At 41.1% G+C, this 26,039-nt stretch overlaps 1 protein-coding gene across 2 annotated transcripts in view; it reads right to left on the bottom strand.

The window, feature by feature from the left end:
- Nucleotides 1-2,533: 2,533 nt before the first annotated feature.
- The window catches only part of tcf20 (transcription factor 20), a 26,137-nt gene continuing 2,631 nt past the window's right edge, over nt 2,534-26,039 (bottom strand). The window contains exons 2-6 of one of the 2 annotated variants that reach the window (XM_059559136.1): nt 6,496-14,320; nt 6,279-6,372; nt 6,111-6,160; nt 3,487-3,575; nt 2,534-3,412 (exon numbers count right to left, since the gene is read on the bottom strand). In XM_059559136.1, coding sequence (XP_059415119.1) covers nt 3,519-3,575; nt 6,111-6,160; nt 6,279-6,372; nt 6,496-13,413 — 7,119 coding nt within the window. In that variant the 5' untranslated portion in view covers nt 13,414-14,320 and the 3' untranslated portion in view covers nt 2,534-3,412; nt 3,487-3,518. The remainder of the gene's footprint in view (nt 3,413-3,486; nt 3,576-6,110; nt 6,161-6,278; nt 6,373-6,495; nt 14,321-26,039) is intronic. The other variant, XM_059559135.1, reaches the window with a different exon arrangement.

Here is a 26,039-nt window from a genome sequence, read left to right as displayed (position 1 = left end):
CACTGTTTTCCTAATGAATGTTGTTCAGTTGCTTTGACGCAATGTATTTTGTTTAAAGCGCTATATAAATAAAGGTGACTTGACTTGATTTGACTTTCCCGCCAAGCAATACGAAATACCTCTAGTTTTGTTTTCCTCCAGCCTTGTCCATTTTTCGGGCTGCTCTCTTTAGGGTGCGAGTATGCTCATTATACCATGGTGTCAAACTGTTTTCCTTAACCTTCCTTAAGCGTAAAGGAGCAACTATATTTAAAGTGCTAGAAAAGAGAGAGTCCATAGTTTCTGTTACATCATCAAGTTGTTCTGAGGTTTTGGATATGCTAAGGAATTTGGATAAATCAGGAAGATAACTTAAAAAGCAGTCTTTTGTGTTAGAAGTGATGGTTCTTCCATACTTGTAACAAGAAGTAGAATTTACAATTTTGGCTATATGAATTTTGCACAGAACTAAATAATGATCTGAGATATCATCACTTGGCTGAATAATTTCAACACCATCAACATCAATTCCATGTGACAGTATTAAATCTAGAGTATGATTTCGACAATGAGTAGGTCCTGAAACGTGTTGTCTAACACCAATAGAGTTCAGAATGTCTATAAATGCTGATCCCAATGCATCGTTGTCATTATCAACATGGATATTAAAATCACCAACTATTAAAACTTTATCTGCAGCCAGAACTAACTCGGATGTAAAATCACCAAACTCTTTAATAAAGTCTGTATGGTGCCCTGGTGGCCTGTATACAGTAGCCAGTACAAACATAACAGGGGATTTATCATTAACATTTGTTTCTCTGGATAATGTTATATGAAGTACCATTACTTCAAACGAGTTATACTTGTAACCTGCCCTCTGAGAAATCCTGAAAACGTTGTTATAAATTGAAGCAACACCTCCACCTTTGCCTTTTAGACGTGGCTCATGTTTATAACAGTAATCTTGGGGGGTGGACTCATTTAAAATAATGTAATCATCAGGTTTTAGCCAGGTTTCTGTCAAACAGAGTACATCTATATTATGATCAGTGATCATATTATTTACAAAAAGTGTTTTCGTAGAAAGGGATCTGATATTCAATAAGCCAAGCTTTATCATTTGTTTATCCATATTGCTTCTGTTTTTTATTTGTTGAACCTCAATTAAATTGTTAATCTTAACTTGGTTTAGACGTTTTTTGTATTTTCTAGTTCGGGGAACAGACACAGTCTCTATAGTGTGATATCTAGGTGAAAAAGTCTCTATGTGCTGAGAATTAACTGACCTCTGTGACGGGAGGCAGCTAGCAGACGGTCGGTTTAGCCAGTCTGTCTGCTTCCTGACCTGGGCCCCAGTTAGTCAAGTATAAACACTAAGACTATTTAATACAGTCTATGGTCCACACACAGTTACCAGTGAACATTACTGTACAACACTGGTCTCCACACTGGGTCCAGCTCAACACACCTGCAGGGAAGGTTCTAGTATGCCTCCGAAGAGCTTAATTAGCTGCTTCAGCTGTGTTTCATTAGGTTGGAACCCAGTTTGGAGATCCCTGCAGTGTAGTATGTAGTTCTGTATACAGTCGTGAGCACTTCGTTCTACTTCCACGCTGTTTTAAACCAATCATCTGAACCTATATGTTCATGTGAGTAATGACTCCAGAGCTGCAGGAAGATGACGTCATGATGACCAATTAACTGGACACACACACACACACACACACACACACACTTCAGATTAACAGACATGCAGACAGCAGTAGTTTGGCAGTCTTGCTCACCAGTGATGCCAAAGACAAATAGAAAACCATTTGATGTTTAAGACCCTCTAAGACAGAATGACTGATAAAACATCTCAGATATATTTACATGAAAACACACGGCTACTTCTGAATGTCTGCCAATGGAGAAAGATCAGCCAGACGACGTGGCAGTGATCAAAACAACCCCGGATTCTCCTTCAGCTCTTATAAATAATAAAAACTTCTTGTAATCAGCAGTTCTTCAATTCTGATATTAGAATAAGACACATGTTGTTAGGTAGCAATGTCGTTCTGAACTCCAAGGTGTATAACATCCCCAGCTGTAAAATGACCATATTTTTCTGAGGATAAACCTCATATTTTGTCTTTTGTATCCAAGTTTTTAATAATAATTGTTCAGTGTTTGCAGGTATGAGCCACAGGTATTATATGTCCACAGAACAGCATGTGTGCCGTTTACTGCAAACACAGTAAGAGTAGAGAAGAACAGCCAGAGAGAGACACCGCAATGAGAAAGACCAGAGATTCTCCATTGTTTAACTGTATTCATGAGTCAGAAGCATATTGACAGTTTTCTAGTACATGTTTTCATATGGTGATTCTTTTCTTCGCATTTTTATCTTTAAAAGACTTTTTTTTTTTTAAATGACAGCGATTGTTCTGTCGATGGAGTTTTTCACTCAGGCCTGAATGTTTGTCTCTGTCGCCCGTCAAAAGAAGGACAGATCAGCTCCTTCACAAGCGTACGGTAAACCCAGGAAAACAGGAGTCCAGGTCAGACCCAGCACAGCTCCTGATGCAGTCCATCTGTATGCTTTTTTCCTGTCAAAAATAAGCCATGTGCATTTGGTTGTCCTTTCCCTCATCTATAGCACAAAACCCTTGGAGGTGGAAAATAAGAACACTTATCAAAGGAGCAAAACCAGACACAAACAAGCAAACCTCATTCACACACAAACAGGCACACCTTCGAAGGCAATACATCTGCATCTCCATGACAACAATGTCTCTGTGGCAACTGGACTTCCATTCCACGCGATGATGATGATGATGTCATCGAGTGCGTTCAGTGATGTCATAATGGCTGGTCCTGCGTCAGATCAGTGATACGGACAATCCATCTAACGCTCAGAATTCTGTCTCAATCTAAGTGTAAAATACTGATTAAAACAATAGTGATGTTTAAAATAAGGATAATACGAGATATGATAAAATACTACATATAACTGGTGTAAATACACTGCCTCTCTCTCTTTTCTTTCCACATGGTCCCCTGCTCTCATTCAGTTCTCTTGTTCCCAATGCAGAGCTCCACGACACAGTTTGTACTAGAAGGAATGAACAAAGGTAACAGATGACAACGGTGGACTCAGAAGTCAAAGTCATCTCTGTGAACTGAATCCGTGTTTCGAAAGGCAGTTAGCGTTTCTTCATCTCAGAGGAAGGTCTTCTGCTCCGATCCTTTCCTCCTGTGGTGATGACACCTTTCCCCACAGCACAGGTGATAAATGAAAACCTCTTTCATAGCAGTTTTAGTGTTCTTTAGAGAAAGTCTTTGAACTTTACATTCCAAAATGTATCCATCGGTCACCATGGAAACTCCATCTGGAAGCATGATGGCGTCCCTCTTGGGCTGGATCTCACACAGTCAGGCGTGATCTCTGCTGGAGCGAAGCACAGGCTTGTCATTACAGAAGTCAAAGAGCAGCATCAGAACCTGCAGAAAGAGCACACTCACGTCTGATCTGTGCGGGACTGTGGAGTGTATGTTCATCCTCTCTCCGACTGCTCCAGATACGCTGCTCCAGGCTTCCCAATTCTGTTGCTCTGTTGAAGCAGAACACATGTGAACACAACCACACACAACTAGCAGAAAACACCTACCTATGGAAGAGGCAATAATAACAGAATCTGTCATGTCAAGCACTGTAGAACTTTATACACTATGCAGTTTAACCTGTTAGCCAGCCCCCCCCCCCCCCCATTATGGGACTCGCAGCTGAAAGTGCTCTCTCAAATTTATAATTGTAACAGTTTCCTACTTCAGTGTGTTACAAACATAATTGTGGTGTCTTTAGAAAGAAGACCCTTTGGGCTTTCCTTTTTATCAACCAGATTTGATAATGCTCAAAAATATTAAAAGTTATAAACACTGAAATGCCTTGAATTTTTTTTTACCACACTTAAATATTTTTTATTTGATATAAAAATACATGAAATGAGTCCTGGAGCAATCTAGAAAAGTAATGGGTTGAAAGCCACATGTCTCATGAGTTTCTATTTCAAATCTGAATAAGATATCATGAAGAATGAGACTCCTGCAAATATTTTTCTGAGACTATGTCTACACCCCCCACCCCCCAAATATAAGAAAATATATTTCCCAATAGTATTGAAGGCTTCTACAAACTATTTAGTCATTAAACATACCACTGCATAGTTTTTTTCAATTATAAAACACTAGACATAAACTTAGACATCATATAAATGATTTATTTGAGCACTAGAAAAATACAATAAGAATAATTTGAGTAAGAAAAATAAGAAAAATAAAACAAAGATTGAACTTTGTTTGCCAATTACATAACATCCTGAGATTGCTAGAGATGCATATTTTACAATGAATTACGATGCAAATAAGTGCTGATGTGCTGATGGCCACTTATACAGATGGTAATAACACAAATGTGCCGAAGTAAATAATCCACTCTCTCTATTCATATAGACGCGTTCACTTTGATAGCCGTGACCATTCAGTAATAGCGAGCTGATTTGGGCTGATTTGCAGTCAAACAGATGGTAATCATGCAGATACATTCACATTCAACATAAAACACACTCTCACATATATAAAAACTGTTGAAAAATAAAACAAAGAAAAATGCGATCGCTGTAAGTTCTGCCTCCATCAGCTGACAGGTGCGTCAGAGCGCGTCACGAGGGAGCGCCAGAATTCAAATAAACTATCTTCCGCCTATCTTTCTTCAATTATTTTTGGATCATCTCATTCTGTTTGTGACACTGTACGCTGCAAAACCGTGCCGTGTTTTTACTACCAAGACGCAGTTTCCGACCGTGAGTTAATCACTAAACGTGCTCCATGAGATATCGTTCAGTGGACCCTTACCTTCCTAACTAAACTGGGATTTACAGCTGCAGATGTGTTTATGACTCGTTATTACGACGGATCTGGTATGTACAGCGTTTTCATCGCTCATGTTTGTATGTGTACTGCTTACACAAATGTAGCAAATACAGTCTTTATAAGCTTTCCATTGAAAAACAGCGATCTGTTGTCGATGCTTGAGGCTTAGATCTTTATAATGATACATAGATTGAGGCTTTCAGGACGAGAGCGTCAGGGTGCAGGCTAAGAGGTTAAACTATGAAGTTTTAGGAAACTACAGAACACACACTTTCATGTAAATCTGACTCTAAGCAAACACTGCTGTGCCCACAGACTGTTAGAACTTAACATTTAACTAAAATGATCAACATACAATAATTTTAAAAATTTACTTCCACATATTTGAGCACTGGAATAGGAGAAGTTTTACTCTAGTTAATAGGTTTAAAAAAAAAAAAAAAGTGCAACCCAGTACATCAGTACACCAGTAAAACAGTCACACCTAGGCCTCTACATATTTAAACTCAAGTGTAAAGCAGTTCATTTAATGTGTTCCCTTCCTTAGCTTTAGCGAATGTTTGCTCCTTTTGCAATAGTTTGAGTCCCTCAGTGTGAACAGATGAATCTCAAAATCATAGTCACTGATGGCAAGATTTCAAATGTGCAGAACATTCTGGAAACCCAAAGAATGCGCAGGATTTTTTTGAAGAACAGTGTGTAGGCAGACTGCTGACAACGAACAGGGACTCATTAAGAACTAACACAAAACAGACAAACAAGAAGATACACACCAGCAGAAGAACCAAGAGGATGGAAACTTCTCATCAGGATCATGTGTCAGTACTTGGACTTGTTTTTCTACTGCGTCTGTCTCATAGAAGCTATGATATACCTTATTCTTCCAAATATCTATCTTGGTGCCTCTTAACATTTCCATATTAGATGTGAAGTCTTAAGGCCCATTCACACCAAGAACGATAACTATAAAGATAACTATAAAGATAACGATATTAGCGTCCACACCAGCGAACGATATTGTGTGTGTATTCTAAGCGGACGCGCGTCTGCTGCTTTAAATTCTCGAGCTCATTACAGCAGGATTGATTCTGATTGGTTGGCAATGTTTTTATCGTTCATCAGAAAAAAAAAATGGTTCTGAAAGTGATTCCAACGATGTCGTTTCTCTGTGCCTTTATCGTTATAGTTGTGGTGTGAACGGGCCTTTATTCTCTTACCTTGTGCTTTGGACACCTCAGAGAAAAGTTGTCTTCATTTAGAGAGCAACCTAGATTGAGGTTAAAAACCAAATGATTTAGCACGTCAGCCACTCCTTTGATCTCAAATATTCATGTGGATTTTGCTTTAATAGAACAAGTGCAAGCCGAGGTGGTGTCACGTCTCACCTGCTTCTATGGCACAAAGGTAGTGGTAGCTCAGCGTGCAGCCTTTACTGTAGCAGCCAAGTGTGGAGCCCACCATCTCACAATGAGAGCAGCTCTGAAGAGTGCAAATGTCAGAAATATTACAAATAAAACAAACAACAATTTCTGTATACTTAACATAAGTCACATATTTTCACACAATACAGCAAGCCAACAAACTGCAGCACTTTCCACTTACTGTATCTCTAGCACCATCTAGTGCCTCCTGAAGGCCATACAGTCTCCCATTGACCAGGTACACACCACTGGTCCAAACGATGCAGCCCTCATGCACCCACAGCTCCTCGGGGTCCAGAGGCACAAGTGGGAGCTGGGCCATTTGGGCCATGGGATCCAGAGAGTCCAGGCTGGGTGGGGGAGGCTGGAAGGGCAGGGATGCTTTGCTGTTGATGGGGACAGTTCGAGGTAAATCCTCACTGGACTTATGTCTGCGTTTGAAGCGTGGATGGGATGTCAGTTTTCTGTGCTGGGGCCTTTGCTGTGTATTTTCGACATGCAACTTCTTCAAAACAATTTCACCATTCAGTTCTTGAGCTTTTGATGTGCCCAGCCCGCTTGTCAGTTCTCCAGCCAGATCCCAGGTGTGAGCCGTTACCTTTGAGGCGGAGCTGCTCATCTTAACATTCTGGAAAGGCATTTCTTCACCCATGCTGGGCGAGACAGTGCCAATGGTGGTGGCTGGAGATGTTGAGTTTGTCGCCTGACTTACTGTGCAATCACTATCTGTAGATGACTTGATATTCTGAGAGTCCTGAAATCTTGTATCCTGGGGAGTAGTTTCTATTGGAACGGATGTCATACTGAAACCTGTTGTAGATGCCCCATGGTTGGACAAGGTTTGTCGGACTTGAGGTTGATTCTTAGGGAGCTTGGCCGCATACTCAGCTGGGTAAAAAGGACCATAAAGATCCCCGAGATGTTTGTAGTTGGCCCATTTCTGGCAAAGGCAGCATAGGAGGCGACCAGTATGTCCAGTCTCTGATAACACAGGCCCTGACAGAACATATTCAGATGTAGGAAGTGTCTTCCCTGACTGCAAGGCAGAATCAACAGGCTCTGAAACCCAGTTTTCTTTTGTTCTTTCATTTTCATTTCTCACATGTTGAGATGACAGAGGAGTATTTAATTGGCCATCAACCCCTAAGTGACCAGTTTTGCCTCCACCTTTTGATTTTTCATCATCTGCGTTAATGATTGTACATACAGCCCCAATCTCTGCTATCTTTTTCTCCACATGTATGTAAGGAGCAAATAAGTTACTCCTGGCATCTGATAATATTCCATATGGGCTGATATTTCCCCTGCTGCTTGCCTGGGTGTCCAGCTTCTCCTTGGAAGCCATCCCTCTTCTTCTCCTTCTCTGATCGCCAGGAGTCTCATTGCCCTCTTTCCCCTTTTTCGGTCTATGTCTGGCAGGCTTCACATCTGACTCTGGCTGGATCTCCTCGCTCTCTACGTCCACTTTCACCACCTGGGTTTGAGCAGGAGGTGACAAAGATGGACAGGGTTTCTGGTCCAGAGGTGCTGATACTTGGAGCACTTCACTTGCAGTGTCTGGTGCTGGGACAGACTGAGGTTCAGCTGTGGGTGAGGGAAGAGAGTCCACAGGTATGCTTGTTGCTGCATTATGAATTTGTGCTTGTGCACGTTTCTGCTTATTCACACTTCCTACTGGGCGACCTTTTTTCTTACCTGATGGAAAATAACCTTTTGGGACAGTGTTTTCTGATGTTTTAGGCTCTGAACTGGTTGACCTGAGAGAAGTCATCTGGTGCTGAGCAGCTCTGGACAGAAGGTGGTGCCCAGGGCTCTGACTGTGGCCAGTGGTGGTCCCATAGTAATCCCCACCTGGGTAATCATCAAAGCCCATGCCAGTCTCTTCTAGTTTCTGCCTCAGTAAGTTAGCAGCCGACTGCTCACCTCGTCGTGTTTCCAGCTGTTGATAAGTGTTTGTGAACTGCTGTATGTCAGACAATGCAGAAGAAGATGGAGGAGGGGATCCCTGTACAGGACAAGGTAATGGCGGAGCTGGTGGAAGGGGTCCTAACAAAGTAAAATCATCCTTATCACTTTCACCCAATGACCCTGAAGATCCAGCAGCACCTAAAACAAAGTCAAAATCTTTTGGCAAACTCCTGAGGGCACTAGTGCTAGAAGCTGTTGTACCTGGTTTGAGGGTCTGAGAATCACAGGAGAACGCATCTTCAACTACTCTGTATGGCATAAGATCATCTAAAGTAGGAGAATCATCAAGGTAAGATAAGCAGGTCTCCTCTCCTTGAGAAACACTAGAAAAAGATGTACCACCCTCAGGGTCTGCTATGTCAGAGGCGTAATGAGATACTTCTGAAAAGTCAGATCCCACTTGACTATTGTTGAATTCATTTTTTTTTACACTGGGAGTAATTTTTCGCACAATTGCCTCAAGTTTTAAACCATGACCCTTTCTTGGGGAAATAAACTTTGCTTTGGACTGAGGAGGTGAATTAGTGCTGTGTATAGAATGCTGTGTTTTAGGAGAAGGCAATTTTGGCTGAGAATTAGTACTGCCAGTGCAATTGTTGGTTGCAAGTCTCGAATCAGAGTGGGATTGAGATAGTGGGGAGTGATAAGCTGATCCTGGTCGCTGACCTGAAACATCCTGATTCTGTCTCTTAGCTGGAATAGGAGAAATAAAAGATCTAACTCTCCTTCTCATGATTAAAGGGTTGGTTTCAGCCGACGTTCCAGTTTTTGTTACTCTCTGCCCCTGCTGATTCCCTTGGGTAGTCTTACCAGTGTGCCCAGCAGGGCTAAACACATCAACTGGAGCCAATGAGTGGAAAGATTTGGCTGTGATTTCTGCACTCTTATCTAAAATGTTCTCTTCTCCCAGTTTGGGGCCAGCATTTGTGACTGGTTGAGAACCAACATGCTCACAAGGGACTACAGTGGATTGTCCAGCCCCTTCTCTTTCAGGATAAGTATCCCACATTTTCATGTCAAAGTGTGAACTGGGATAAGAGTGCTGTGGAGATATGTGATGCCGACTAGGCAGAATATCAATTGAAGATTGGGATTTACACTTCTCTTCAGAAAGTCTCTGAGGAACATGCCTGTCCATACCTCTTAGCCTTTGTCTGTCAGGAGTCCAGTCAAGTCTTTCATGAGGAGGTAAACTCTGTGGAAACATATGTGACTTGTTAGAAGATGGTGTGGTTTTAGAAAACGCTGATACTGTATGGAATGGATTATGAGGTGTAGGATGGGAGATAATTTTTTGTCCATCCATGGTGTCACTGAAACCATATGCTCTGAAACCATCAACAGCCTGCGAGAATGACTGGTGTCTTGGTGGTGAGGACAAGGGATTTGAGGAAATTTGCAAAAGATATGGCAGGTTGCTAGTGGCTTCTCTGTTGCCTTTGGCACTGCTGGTCTTTTCTATATCGGAAGCAACATCTACAGGGGGATGAAGGAGCTTATTAGATTCCTTACTGGGTGGGGTGCTGCAGTAACTATTGGTGTTCTGACCTGCAGTTTCAGACTTTGATGAGTCCTCCAAGTTTTGTGCTTTCTTTGCTTTTGTTTCTTCCTTGCAACATTCTTGTTCATTTGATCCAGAAGCAGAAAATGGCTGCTGAATGACTGAGGTCCCAGAGTGTCCTCTCTCTCTTTCTGGTGTTGTTCGTCGAGAAGGGGACACATCACAGATTACTGAGCAGCGTCCTGAGGATGTCTGAGATTGAGTGTAACTGATAGGACCTACACCACATGCCAATGGCTCAGCTTCCTGTAAAAGCAATTGTTCCACAGCAGAGGAAGATGTATCATATCTGGGTGTTTTTTTGTGCTGCAAAGAATAGTCAGCCAAGTTAATGTGCTCTGAGGGGGCTCCTGTTGTGAGATCTAAAGACTGCTGCAGGTGGGAGGACTGGTTGGGAGACAGACTGGTTTTGCCTTTTTCTAAAGAGATCCCATGAGTCACATTGGGCTTATGTGCTTCAGAATCCCAAGAGGGATGAGGAGGGTCTAAAACAATATCATTATCTGGTCCCTGATTTTGACTTGAATTTGGTGGTTTCCCAGAGGCCAGTTGATTGAACTTGATATTAAGTCCACTCTTAAGTGTTTGGGAGCCCATTGCATGTGAACTCAAATTTTCAATCATACTGTAAGGCAGTCTAGTTTGATAACGGTGCTGGTATGTATCTTGAGGTTGTTGGTGAACACTAGACGTTTGGTCAGGACGCCCATATCGTCTATCTAAGTGATGACCCTGGAGGACTTCTTGCAAAAGACTTGGAAATGATTGCTGAAACTGAGAACTGCTATCTTGACTTCTTGAGACGATAGCCCTCCCCCCTTCCATAGCAAAAACACCAATCTCCTTCCTGCCTATAGACCCATAGCTGGCCTGCAGCTGATAATTCTGGCATCTGTTTGTGCCCATACTACTCCCTAGTCCTAACTTCCCTTTGCTCTTTGCAGCATTATAATGTACCTCGGGATTACTGTATTTAAATGACGCTAAGTGAGACCGAATTGAAGGTTGAGAGCTTTGGCCAAATTCTTGTTTAGGGGAAAAATATTGTGACACATATGTTTCCATGCACATCTCCCCTTCTCCATTGTGATTTCTAGTCTCTCTTAAGACATTCACATTACGTTGGTCCTCGGGATTGCTATGTTTATTTGAGAAATGTGAAACACCATAATGTGGAGATCTGGCTCCTGTGTGCTTGCCTGATTCAGTATTCACTTCAGATCGAGCAGAGACAATAACTCCAATACCCCCAAAATTATGTTGCTCTGATAAATTCACATTTTTACTGGGTTTTTCAAAATGCTGTGCATCGGTCTCGGTTTCATCCTTTGTGGGAGGGACTGACCGTCTGTTCTCTGAATTCTCTCTATCACAGGTAGGACCTGCATTTTCAACCTCACATTCTTCATCTTTTATCATTTTGATCTTCTGTCCCTTTATTCCACTTTCATCATTATCACAAAGGTCTTTTTTTACCACGCAGTTTGGCTGTGCTGAGTGAATAGGAGATGGAGAGGCAGGGGGGTATACTGGTTGTTTTGGGCTGAGTTCTGCAGAAGGATGAACTGATGGTGGTGAACAGGAGGTGGCAATCAGGGTTTCTTTTGTCTTTGATTGAGAATCTCTAGTGGATGGTTGTTTTGAAGCTGTTGAAATGACTCCAGTGTTGACCTGGAGATCCAATCCTTGTTGACTCGGTTCTGACGGCATCCGACTCTGTGATGATGGGTAGCTTTGTAGCTCAGATTCGTTGCTTGTTCCATTTCCCTGCCTAATTCTCTTGTGTTCTACTTGTTGATGCCCTTTTGTTTCCAGCATCTCAGAACTCTCTTCATTCACCAAGGTCTGACCGCTGGCACTGGAATTACCAGATTTGTTTTGGTTGCCTGATAAAGACTGAGACCCTTGCTGCATCTGAAGGTGATGTGCACTGTCTCTGCTTTTCTTCAGGGGCAGCACAGTGTCTGTTAGAAGCATGTGCTGCACTGTATTAGGTAGATTTTCCACTTGAGAGGTCAGAGCATTGAGACTATTTAGACCAGGATCCTGCGAGAGTTTGTCATGAGGGTACAGGGAGCCATCTTCCTCTGGACCACCCTGAAGACCTAATCCCATTCGGTTCTGACCCATGGCAACATGACCGATCCCTGCACTGTGGTTCAAAACAGCCGCTTTAGTTCCTATTCCGCTACCACAACTACTGTTGCTGCTATTTGAATTGGGAGTGGGGCTCAGCTGAGGTACGGCCTGCAGAAGATGTCCATGGCTTTGGCTGCTGTGAGCATTTGGAACAGAGGGGTGTGATGATGGCTGCAGATAAGTATTGGCACTGTTTCCTTCAGAACTCCCCATTAGTGGAGACGAAGAGGAGCTGCAGCTTGGAGACTGTACACCAGATGGAGCAGGAGAGGGATTAGATATGGGACTGAAGTTTTGATGAATGTGAGCCTGCTGACTTTGGGAATGCATAGGTGATTTGGCAAGGTCTTGAGAGGGATGTGAAGGCAGAGCAGGGCTGGAGGACACAGAGGAATGGGGCTGTTTGGTGTGCAAATGTCCTTGGTGCTGCATTTTGAGGGAGGGGTCATAAACTGCTCCAGTGCTGAGCTGAGAGGGACGCTGGGAATGGGGGGCATGCTTGTGAAGGGGCTGAGATTGCGGTGAATATGCTGATGATGTGTAGCTTTGTCCCATATTCTCATAGCTGTTTGAAGCAGATGAACTTGTATGAGTATTTGGATTAGACTGAGTGGGAGAGTTATTCATTTTGGCATCCGTGCTGCTGCTGCTTACGTCGTATCTTTGCGGTGGAGAGTTATATATTCCAGTAGAGCCTGAAGTCGCATTAAGTGGGGCATAGTGTCCAAACTGAGGGGGTATTCTGTTTCCAGAAAGCGTGTAATGCAGGGTCCGGTGATGCTGACCTTGGTGCAATCCTTGATGTGATGGATATTTCTGACCGTGCTGCCGTTGATGCATCTGAGCACCTGATTGTACTGAAGCAGTATGAGCCAGACTGTATTGCTGGGAAGGAGAAAAGGAACCAGGGCCACTGCTATTACTACTCCCAACTGCAGAGACACAGCTGGAGCCGTAATCCATAGAGTAGGGAGAAATCATTCCAGAAGATGACCCTGAACCAGATAAGTGGTACTGATTAGGTGCATGTCCATCCACGTTTGAGTATCTAAATCCTGCACCATATGCAGCTCCGCCTCTTCTGCTTCTTTCTCGTCCACTCACTGAAAAATAATAATCCACACTGTCCTTACGGTAAGAGTTCCCTCCTCCACTGTGAGTGTTTCCCTGTGTCAGCTCTCCAGCTGCTCTTCTGGATCCATAGCCGTGTACAGGGGGAGCGTGTAGAAGATGCTGTTGGCTCCGCGGGTGCAGGTGCTGACCATGGCTCTGCAGGTTAGGTTGAGCTTGCTGCCTGGTCGCATAGTCCTCTGAGTTTCTGGGAGATATCTGAAGGTCTGAAGGGTGGGCTTGATACGGCGAACCAACAACACTTCCTGCTCGGCTAAATCCCAGATGAAGAGGGACTGGACTGTTGGGAAAATTCTGCATTTTTGTGTTTACAGTTTTTCAAAAGCTGTTTTAAGCAACCTTTCTTTGAAGAGGACCCAAATGGCAAACTGGAATGCTTAGTATTAGAAATCTAAAAACACATCTGTAACATAAATGTAGAAGGCCCCAACCAATGTCGTAACTGAGATTTAGAAAGCAAGGGGATTCAATTTGCTGCTCAAGTTAAAAAGTAAAAACAGTGTGAAGATGGGAAATGCAGCAGCTACACATTCATTCACAGAAATGGTGTCACAAATGCTACTACGTGGTTTGGCACTAGATCAAAAGATCTCTGGAAAAAAGATAATGATTGAAGGTTTAGTGTTATCACAAAATGTCTTTTAGCCAAGAGGTAAAAAATACTCCAAAAAAGCAACTCAAGTAAGTTTCATTAAGAGAATGTCAATATCTTGATACTGTAGTGTGAAACATCTTGCCATTTGGTAAATGTGCGAACGGATGTGGATAGCAGCCATGCAGTACAATTATAATAGTTCAGTAACAGGTTTGCAAAAGACAAAAAAAAAACTTTCTCTAGTTGGCACATGTATTCACTGACACTGAAATGGCTTGAGAAAGATCAATCCTTCAAAATCATGACTTTTTATCATATTTCCTGTCTAACAGGGATTTTCGGCACATGCTCAAGCCATGTTTCATTAAGATCTTCGCCAACAAATATTTTCCAGCTGTATCCAAACATTTGTCATTTCCCATGTTAGTTATTCAGTCCAGCAAATTTGTTGTTTTCTTTGATCATCCAGTCCTTGCCCATTACAGTAAGGTATTTTTCAGCGTAGCTTGTCCTAGCATCATGTTTTCCATGGTCAGTGACATGCCTTCCAGTAGCTCTTTTAATCCTCTCAATATGATAGTGTCTTTCTTTCTCTGGAAACAGGAAGATGTTCTGAAAACAGAGAGAAAACTGTTAATATTATGCATAACTATTACTATTACTATGTATTATATTATATATTAACTGAGAACTCAGCTTTAGTGTTACATTCATATCTTTAACAACCAAATAACAACCCAACTACACTCAATTTGTCTGTAGTAAATCTACAATTACATCCAAACATTTAAATGGCCATGAAATCCTAAATCTTATTTTATAAGATGTTAAGGGGATACTCCACCCAAAAATGCCGTCCTAGATATACATGACTGACTTTCTTCAGATCGACTCAAATCCATCCGACTGAGTCAAGATGAATCAATGTCTTCTGAAGTTAAACAATAGGTGTGTATATACTACTATAAAAAACATTTAGAAATATAATCCTAACTTCCAGCCCGATGGGTATGGGTTAGTGATGCACGGGTCAGATTTTTTTCCAACCGTGGGTCCCGCTTTTATGAAATGATTTGGCCCGCCCCAGCCCGCCCCGCTAATAAAGAAAAGTTTCGTTACCCGCCCCGCGAATCGGGACATCACGGAAGTCACATTACTACTTAGACCTTCGTATTATAACCTTATCAAGAAACCTGATAAAATATGAATATTTTGAATAGAAAAATATTGCACTAGTGATAGTCCGTGAACGAATATTTTAGGTGAACGAATCGTTCTTGTTTACGTAATCCATTGACTCCTATTTCTCGTTCACTGAAGTTCCTTCCTCCACAGCAGCGCGAGCGCAGCGCTATTAGCAGCTCATGCGCAGGCAGCTCGTGAACAGCTCTGTGAACCGTTTCATCCTGTCAAAGAGTTACTCAACCTCGAGCCAATAGACTTCAAGTATGACATGTGACGGAGCACGTGATTTGTTGAAAGTAGTGAACCAAATACGCCCTTCACTGAACGCGATCGAGAGATCTTCTCGTTCGGGAACGAGTTGCATGAACTGGTACATCGCTCGTTCGTGAACAAAATTGAGTCAGTGAGCCAAGCATGTAAATCTCGATCAGCAATCAGCAGATACAAAGCGCAGTTATTGGTACTGTGCAGATACGCCTGTTTTCATATTTAGCATACAGAACATAGCTCCACGTTCAATCCCAGATTTATTCATGTGAATACATTATAAATGAACTGTCTGACCAAACAATTAAAATGCTAATTATGCAAGAAAACCTTGTGCTTTGTCCTTCTGAACAACTTATTTAGACTATTCAGTTCTGTTCAGTTGCTTTGACGCAATGTATTTTGTTTAAAGTGCTATATAAATGAAGGTGACTTGACTTGACTATTTAATGTGATTATGCACACATTTTAATAAAGCCAAATCAGTTTTTGTCACAAGTAAATACGTTCGTTGACTTAAGACATAACACATATGACACTTTGTCGACACCTGCTGGCGTATTATGAAGAAATGGTCACTGAACGAATCATTAGCTGCGTTTACATGGACCCTTCTAATCCGATCGTAATAGGACGAGAAGCACAATCAGAATAAAAATGTAAACAAGTGTCACATGTAAACAAGTCAATCGGATTGAATCGGCTCGATCCGACTAAAATTTAGATCGGATTGTAAGGGGTGGTTTATTCCTTTTGTAATCCGAGCGAGAGGACATGTTGATCGGATTGAAAACCGAAACTGGAGAGTACTGCGCATGCGCAGTGACGTAGAAATAGCGTAATGACGTATGACGCGCGGTACGAGCTGTTCTTCCTGGTGAATAAAGTGTCATAAATAAGTGTCCTGTCATTATAAATCTCCCCTTTCGCTCAGCGTCTGTGAAGTGAAACACGATCATGTCCCACCAGTCCTCGTTTAAGACTCTCATCAACAGAAGACTAGTTTTGAGTGCGGGAAGAGGCACTTTCACTACTTTTTTTTGTTGCTAAAGTAAAGTTAAGCAGCACAACAGTTCATGTGCTGGCCTTCGCCTAATTAGGACCCGAAGCTTTGAAGCTTTGCTTCAGAAGACACTGATTCATCAACTCTGGCTGTATGGATTAACATCATGTTGACTTGCCATGGTTTCTGAAGTGTCAACTTCAGGGATCTGTTACACTTGTATTATATGGACTCTATGGATTATTTTTATGTTTTTGCTGATGTGAAGAAATGATCTTCTACAGTATTATACGGATGTTTCTCAAAAACATCAACCAGCACAGTCTAGGTGCATGCATTGGACTGCAAATAACGACACTTCTACAGCGAAGCTTTTGATCAAGAACAGAAAAATCTAAGAAGAATGTAAAGAAAAGTCTTTATTCCTTCTGCTTAATGCTGCATTAAGTTCTTACTAGAACCAGCAGTATGTCTATATTAACACTCTTCCCTGAAATTATTTTATTCACAAATGATTGCAACAATCGCTCTGTCACGTCCAATGTACAGTAGAGCGGATGCTGATTACCTTATTTTATATATTATATTTTATATATAATATATAATATAAAATGTGCTGTTTTGAAGTACGTTTTTATTATATGCGCTTTCAAACATTTCCGCACGTAGCATGCCAGGGTTGCCATGTTTTCACACAAAACCCGCCAATTGCTTCTAGTGATGGGAAGTTCGGATCATTTTACCGAGTCGGACTTTTGAGTCTCGTTCAGCAAAATGAACGAATCTTTTTTTGAGTCATTTCATTCATTTCGTTCATTTTAGCAAAATGTAATTAAAATGTTACTTGCTACTTCCCCAACACATCTAGTACTTACGCAAACATTGATCACACTACAAACAATTCAAAACTAAAATGCTATAAGATACAGAATTAAATTAAATTAATTAATTTAATTAATTAAATTAAGGGACGAGTCAAAAACCTGATAGACCCAAACTATGAACTAATCAATTCTCTTTCCGGCTCAGACTGCATTGACTGACACAGGTGAATTACTACTATAGAATATTACACATGCGCGACTGAGCGAATCACTCCCCGAGACGACTCGTTCTCCTCGAGGTACATTAAAGATTCGTTCAAAATGAACGAATCGTTCAAGAACGACACATCACTAATTGCTACTAAAAACTCATTTCAAGGGGGGTCCACTGGTATTCTGGTATTTTGTTTAAAGCGCAATATAAATAAAAGGTGACTATTCCAGGGGTAAAATACAAACCGCAGACTTGGCAACACTACAGTGTGCTGGCTTGATGCTTCCTCTGAACACTTAGATGTGTTGGACTTGAAGCAGCGCTGATTAGATCGATCGGTGTATGACATCAAAGTACTGCGAGAGCTATAAGAGAGCAGACGTCTCCTTATGTTTTCTCTCGCTGAACTTTGATGTCATACACGAATCGATCTTCAAGTCCAGTCGTAACACCTTTACTCTCGCGTGTCACGTAATCTGAGTGCAATCACAGCCTCTGTGACAAAAATATTGTGTTTTATTTTTTATATATTACGATATTATCACAAATACAATTAATCATTTAGCCCTAATTTCTAAGAGGCACAAAAAACACTGAAAAAGTGTATAGAATTAAAAACATGAAGTGTGTGTGATGTTCTGACTAGGGCTGAACGATATATCGTTATCGTATCTATATCTAGATATGAACTTTCAAGATATTACTATCGAAAAAAGCAACGATATAGACGATATAGATTTCCCCTCTCCGGGCTCGCCCTGCATACAACTCTGGGACATGGGAGCTATATTGTGAGAGGGGGGGCGGCATTTCCATGGTGACGCGTCATTGCTTGTCACGTGACACACCGCAACAGCAACAGCGCTGAATGAATGATGATCTGCTTTTGCTTATGTAATTTTTCCTGTAATGTGTTAGCTATGGCATGAAATATCTGATATTCCGATTGTCAAATACATGCAAGTGGAAGTGTATTGTTATTTAAACACCTTTATAACGATCGCGTTAGTTGAGCTGTATGCGCGATGGGCGCCACCGTGTTAGTTTGTGCCACAGACGCAGTTCAGTTCTGATATGAATAAAACGTGTCGAATTATAATGGAAAGGATTATTATTACCTCTTCCATAGACATCAGTGTGTATTTTACAAACTCTAAATGTATTGTTTTTTTAGTACTTATGTGAATTTATATGTTTGAAACCTAAAATAAACAGTATGTGGTTGAAAACACTGAAAAGTTGTGATATATGACAGCTCTGAGCGCGCCTGTCTCTGGCTAAATTCAACATTTGAATTTAGCAGTTGATCATGTGATGCACTTGATCGTACGCTACAGGGACCAGCCTAGACTGATTACACCTGTGTGATCGTACGTGCGAAAGGCTTAAAAACAATACATTTTCTGACACAAAATTTTGAAATGTAGGCTTAAATCAAACACATTTTAATTCAGATTCTGTATTTATATAAACAAAAACAACGAACAAATCCCCCCCCCCCCCAGCTGCCTGACCCTGAGAGGGGTGGGGAAAGGGGGAGGGGGGCGGCCGAGACATCTGGCATGAAAATCGAGATATTAAATTTTGTCCATATCGTTCAGCCCTAGTTCTGACCATAAAGAGCCGTTTGAATCCACAATTAACGGTCAGGTTTATACACCTTTAACTTAAGAGTAAAAATCTGAAAGAAATAAAGATTAAAAATTTACTGTGATAATTATCAATATCGACAGATATGAACTGTTCTTGTGATTTTTTTTGGCCCAAGTTGAAATGATTGTTTACATGAGTCCACTGCACAATAACATACTGCAACTTTCAAAACTTCACACTGAGGTACACACACATGCTCATCATCATCATCATCATCATCGTCTATGGATGGTTCACTAGCACTATTTCTTCATACTGTAGTGATACACGAACTAACGATGTAGTAAAATCACCAGACAGTGCGTCATGGTCATTCAGTGTGGACTGCTGTAAACCAATCACAATATGATGCAGCTTTGCTAAGAAACTCCCATCAAAAGATGGACAGAGACACCACCAGGAGAAATAAATACCACATCTGTGGCTTCACCTGCTAATACTGGTTCATATGTGATGGATCGTGTTAAGTAAATAAACAGAATTCTGATGCTGTATATTGCTGCTTAGCAAATAAATACTAAAATGAATAATAAATACATGAGTGAGCATGAAATGTTAATTTGACATTTTATAAATATTTTATATGCGAGAAGAGCACAGACTGTGACTAGAGTTTGCAACTAGCAGTCTATCAAATTTGTGAAAACACTAGTGTGTGCCAGGGCCAGTCGTGTTTCCACTGTCACTTCCGGGGCTTGATGAGCCTCGTCTGGGCTTCCTCGGGGCCAACGGCCAGGGTTTTTTGGTCCGATGTAAACCTTGGGCCAGCTGGGGCTAGAGGAGGGGTTATGAAGGTGGAGATTCTCCGAGTCTGGAGAGCTCAGCGCTGCGGATCATTTCAGAAAGATAACACCTTTAACACCAGCATTAAAAACTTTTTAAAATGAGTTGAGCTCAAAACTCACTTTCAGTCAGCAGCGAGTTTTTGAAATAACTTGATCCGATGTGGATTATAATCACACTGATTTATTCAGCTTTCAGATGATGGAAAGATGGTTTTGTGCTGCAGGGTCAGACATATAATCTGGATTATTTTCATCGGACTTCTGCTCTGGAGAGCACTGATTAAATGATATATCTGAAGCAGTGTCTGTGTAATAAGTGTGTCTGTAATCGCTGGTGATGTTGTGATGGACTCAAAGCTCTTCTGCACATGTTATGATGAAGCGTCGTTCAATCAGAACAGTGGCCATTCATTCATAGGGGAACATATTCATAAGAGGAGCAAACGTTTTAAAAAGTATGTCATGCCTCCTTTAAAAGTGTGTCTACTATTCCCACACAGATACGCTACAAGCTGTTAGAAATGAAGAGCACATGATGTCTGGTGTAAAGGCCGGGTCCTGATGAAAACCAGTTGAGAACCACTGATAGATGCCTCACAATAACTTTCTGTAACTGATCAAACTATCACCAGCAAATCAAGTCTCTGTCCTGTATCTGGTAACAGTTAATCTGGTCAAATTAATCACAAAAACACTACCCAGAAAAAAAAACAAAAACATATATATATATATATATATATATATATATATATATATAAACGTAATCTAAAAAATATATATAATAAAATGGATTTGATAGTTCCCTAAATATGTACGACTGTATCTGTGAGGTTTTTACTGACATCCCCTGATCACGGTGTATGTTTACACACACACACTTTATAGGTTCTGCTTCTGTTGGACTAAAGCAGCGATTAATCCTGTTTCAAAGTACTATCAACTAGGGCTGTGCGATTAATCGAAATTGAATCAAAATCGCGATTTGAGACGTTGCGATCTGCTAATCGCAAAAGCCTGCGATGTGAACGCGATATTACTGTTCCAGAGCATATGCATGACTGCAGCCTTGAGTGACAGTCTTACTAACCAATCGAGTGAGCGCACCTCCGTTCTCTCCAATCAGCTCTGCTCTAGCCAACTGTGTAAACGCCCACCATTAAAAAAAACCTAGGAAGCAGGAGAGAAACAGGAGTCTACAGGGTCAGGTCAATAGTTAGGGAAATTAAAACTAAAGAAAAACGTTATGTAACTTAAGCTTTGAAAAGACAGACAGCGAAGAGCTGCGTCACAATGCATATCAAGAGCATCTCTTATTGCATGTTCGCTATTCCCCATTCAGAAGAGCGCACACACAGCCTGTGTCTCTGAATCTTCTCATACTCGCTCCTCTCTTCTCCACGCGGCGCTAATCCCGCGTCACGGACGAGCCGTTCACTCACGCCGCCTGTTTCGTAACGCTCGGTTAGGCCATCCTTAAAAATATTCTTGTTTGCCGTAACCCGACCGACCCTGTCAATCTAGGGCCGACTCAATTTATTTATTTATTTTACTTTTAGTCCGACCGACTCGCCGATTGTAAATTTGCGTTAAGACAGACCAATTTTTTTTTACTCTAGCAATAAAATAATATTTATTATATTTAAGTATTGTAAATATATACATTTCCTAGGCCTACATACACACGAAGGCCATCTTCCTTAATTAAAAAAAAACCCGTGACGTCATCTATGTTTACACTATTGGTTAACGCTTCGTCTCAGACTCTCACTCACTGTCAGAGTCAACGGCTCGCGCTTGGTAATGATGGCTGCGGCTGCAGTAAACTAAATGTTCGCGGTCACTGTTCAAAGTCATACGGGTTCGGGCACCATAATACATCTAAAACATTCATTAAAACAGCTCGACACCGCTTTAACTTGGCACAAAGTTCTGGAAAAACTGTGCCCAGATCTTTTCCCATCCCTTCTCCTCTCTAGTCTAAAACCGTGAGCGTGTCGACTGTCACTTTATGTTTGAAAATCTACTGCACGAATCAAGCACGAATCAACCAACACAAGTTTCGAAAACGAAAATAGGAAATTGATTTTAACGACCTTCTCTCGGAGCGCGTCCAGGTTTGGTTTTTTTTGTAACAGGCGTCACACAGCAACTGCAGCTTCGGACAAACACGCATAACAGCAAATAACACTTCTGCACAATGTTTCTCTTTTTACAACAGAAATGTGAATTCAGCCGGTATTCAGTCTCATACAGTTTCAGGCTTGAATCGCCTAGGGCTGTCAAAATAGCTGAAAAACGAAATTAGAATTTAATTTCGAGATATTTTTAGAAAATTTAATTAAATACATTAATTTTACATGTCTTTCTAAACATGCGGCTCTCTTGTGCGAGACGCGAGTCCAACGGTGTCCCTCTAGAAAATGCGCGAAATATGCGATCTGTGTGAATGGCTTGGCTTTTTTTGTAGTGGCTTCAGCTGGATAGGCTAACATAACTGTATAATGCAATGCCACATGCATCTCATCGCATCTCGTGCGCCACTGATAAAGATCAAGTATACTTCGGCCGTCCACACACTGTCTGCATTATGTGCTTTTCATCATCCGTGCGCGTACACGAGGTGAAAGATGAGACAGATACTGCGTGTGGAGCTCGTCCGCCTCTGAGAGTTGTGTAACACGGCTGTGTGCGGTGAGGTGGACCGGAACACGGACTGTGAAGCACCGGGGCTCATAAGGCAGCTTCCTTATATCACCTATATTTGGTGTTATTTGCCGTATAAAACTTATTTAGACATGCAAAATCAATTTTACAATCGATTCAATGAACACTTGTTACTCAAATCAAACAGGATTTTTTTCACAAAAGTGACAACCCAAGACAGCAATGTAAACTAGGGATGTGCACGGATAGTCGAACATTCGAATATTCGTTCTGCTCTAATTATTCGATAAATAAAAATGATATTCGAATTTCGCAAAAAAAAAAAAAAAGTTCACAATAAAACCTAATTTGGTCACTTTCTGTGATTCTCCACGGCATATTTGAAGGTGTATGCAAGCAAAAAATAATTAATGAATGATTAAGGGGCCATTCACATATCGTGCCTAATAACGTGTGGAAAGGCTATGCGCTCCGCTTTCTCCTTCTTTCCAAAGCACTCGGGCAGAAGCGCTCCTGAGGCGACACGTTCTCTCCATGAAGACGCGGAAATTTCAGCAAAGGATAAATGGATTTGCAGCACAAAAAAAAATCGCTTTCAGTAGCTCTGCTACTAAATTTATTTCAAAATGGCAATCCATATACAGCTATGATCAGCTGTTCCTTCATATCGGCTGAGCTTTCAACGTTGTTACAGGAGAGGATGAAGCTGAATGTTTAGTTCTTGTCACATGACCTGCGCTGCGCTTGCTGCATTCTGAAAGTTGAGATGTTTTTAACTCGATACAGTGCGGACGCGCCTGGAAATAACGGGACCGCGTCGCACCGCGTGCGCATCGCGACCGCGTCGCTTCCATTATGAGCGTGCATACCGCGCGCCTACATTGGAAATAACGAAATTGAGCATGCAAAAGACGCGATATGTGAACGCCCCCTAAAAGAACTGCGGTCTTCTACAGTACTTCAAATATGCCGTGGAGAATCACAGAAAGTGATCCAAGAACATTGTTGCAGCATCTCTCAAGCAACGAATAAACACAGCTAACTTGGAGAATGCAGTGAAAACTCCTCTTCTCGCGTCTGCCCTAGACCCTCGGCACAAACATCTCAGGTTTCTCGATGAAAACATGAGGGAAGTAAGAAAAAAAACACTTTTTTGAACATTATCAGAACATTTTCCTTGATGCGAGTGGTGCGGATGCAGTCGCCACGATGAAGAAGATGCAATGCCCACTCGTCGGAAAAGGCTGAGCCAGTTCCCCAGCGATGATTACAGAGAGTCCAGCCGAGACGAGTGGGAACAGTTCTTGCTGGAGCCATGTATTCCACCAGATGAGGATCCCATTCAGTGGTGAAACGAAAACACGAATCGCTTCACAAAACTTATTCGCTTAGCACACCGTTATTTGTGAGTCCCGCCAATGTCTGTGCCGTCAGAGAGCGTTTTCTCCGCGGCCGGCCTTATTGTTAACAGACTAAGGAGCCGACTTTCCCCCAATCATGTTTATATGCCCGTATTTCTTAACAAGAACATGTGAAACAATAGAAAAAAAAGCAAAAAAGATTTGCTGACAGTTTAAAAGTTAAGTGTAAGCTACATTCTGTACAATAGCCTAATTGCTGCAGGCTGCTTTACGTTTTTTCTTTGTTCACTTTTTTTTTTTTTGCTTTTAATCAGTATTTTTGTTTGTTTGCACGCATTGTTAAAGGTTTTCAGCTACAAATCACGATGTGTAATGTTCAAGCTTATTGTAAGCTTGTTCAAAATGACGAAAACAAATGTTGCTGAAAAATAACGTCTGACTTATTTAAATTAAACTTAATTTAAATAAACGAATATTCGAATATTCGTTTTTTGTGAGCTCAAATATTTGAATGTGATATTTGTGGAAAACGCCCATCCCTAATGTAAACGGTCTCTCATTTGTAGGTTGCATTGATACCTAGCGTTGGATGCAAGTAAAAGAGTATAACAATACCTAATTTTTTTCTTCGTACCTGAAATTCCTGCAATAAACATGTTTTTGACAAAGATTTTAATTTGTTTGTGGTCTATTTAGCCTGCATCAAAATGAGGTTTGCAATGATGCGCCCGAAGGCACGGGTTGAAGACCCAGTCAGTGACGTCACGATATGCTAATCTGTTTAAATTCATACCTACGTCATCACCATCACAAAAATTTTCCTCTTTTTTTTTTACATTGAAACTTGGAAAAAAAAATAGAGACCGACCTACCGACCCTTTTTTTTTTAAAATGACTGTTACTGCAAACCAAAATATTTTTAAGGATGGCCTTATATTCTCGCGCGCGGCCCTGCACCGCTAATCTCCACGAGCGCTTCTGGCAATATAGAAGATGAGGCTCGACGCACGCGCACAACCTGCGTCAGCTCGCGCCTGGCTCCGCGTTTAAAACTAATGTAAATTCAGTCTAACTGCTTGCTAACTTCACTTGGATGAAATGAAATATTCAGCACATTTCCCACTTGTTCTTAAAATCCCAAATACAGTGTAACATATATTTTAATAATTGACTAAAGAAATGCAGTTCTTTATTTATATAAAAAATAAATATTTCAAGTGAAATTCAGTAACTAAGTTAATTCTATAAAATGAGTTATACCATTATCATCTTGTCTGCTGAAAAAAAATATATATATATTAATATATTGTATATAATATATAGTATTTGATGGAACAACAGTAATTCGTATTGGAATAAAGCCAAAAACAAAAAGGAATCTTTTAATGGTTTCATGGAAACTGTAAGAATTTTTTTTCCAGCAGGGTAATTATACTCAGACTGTGCTGCATTAAGCTGAAGCATTACTTTGCAAATAGCTAATCAAATCGCAATATCTTTATAAAAAAAATAAATAAATAAAAAAAAAAAAATCGCAATTAGATATTTTCCCATATTGCACAGCCTACTATCAACACAGCGGTCTGTTTATCAGACTCAGATCACACTAGTGTTGGGCGATATGGTCATTTTTCAAATCGTCATATCGTTAGCCCGTGAGATCGACGATACACGATCTTATCGAGCATGGGTGGCGCAAGAGAGAGACTCTTTGTTCTTGTCATAGCATAACTATTGGGTGTTTTAAACCGCGCAGGTGCGAGAGAGAGCCTATGGAGTCACCAATAATCAAACAGCTAGTTCATATATAGTCGCACGCAACTGTCATATCGCGCGTCCGCATCTGCGCAGGGAAGTTATCCGTCTAAATGTTCTGCAAAATCAGTCAACGGTGAAAATCAATAGCAGATTTCATTTAAAGTCCAACAGTTAAACACTAATATTGGGCATAAACGAACATTTAAATATAAAGTATTTTAAAACAGGTAAGTTCATATATTTGTAGTAAAGTTGAATTGAACTGAAGCATCAGTCATACAGCGCTCCGGACCACGCGCCTCATGACGAGTCTGACGCACCGTCACAGAAACAAGAATGAGATGCATCTAACATAACTGTGCATTAAACTCAGTTAGAGAGGGCTCGTTTAAAATAGTGCACATATATAGGCCGTTCAGATTACTTGTTAAAGTGCAATGAAACACCTTATATCTGCAGACGATGTACGTCTGCTTGTGGATGGAGACTTAGTAACGGCCAAAACTCTGTATTTTGCATGCATCACATTATAGTGCGGTGTGCATGAACATAATAACAAGGCTGCAGAGCAAACTTATCATCCATAGTGGTTCTCACGTACTCCTTCTACGTCATCA

Source organism: Carassius carassius, chromosome 9 (assembly GCF_963082965.1).
Source record: "Carassius carassius chromosome 9, fCarCar2.1, whole genome shotgun sequence".
NCBI lineage: Eukaryota > Metazoa > Chordata > Actinopteri > Cypriniformes > Cyprinidae > Carassius > Carassius carassius.
This window is presented reverse-complemented; position numbering and strand designations above follow the sequence as displayed.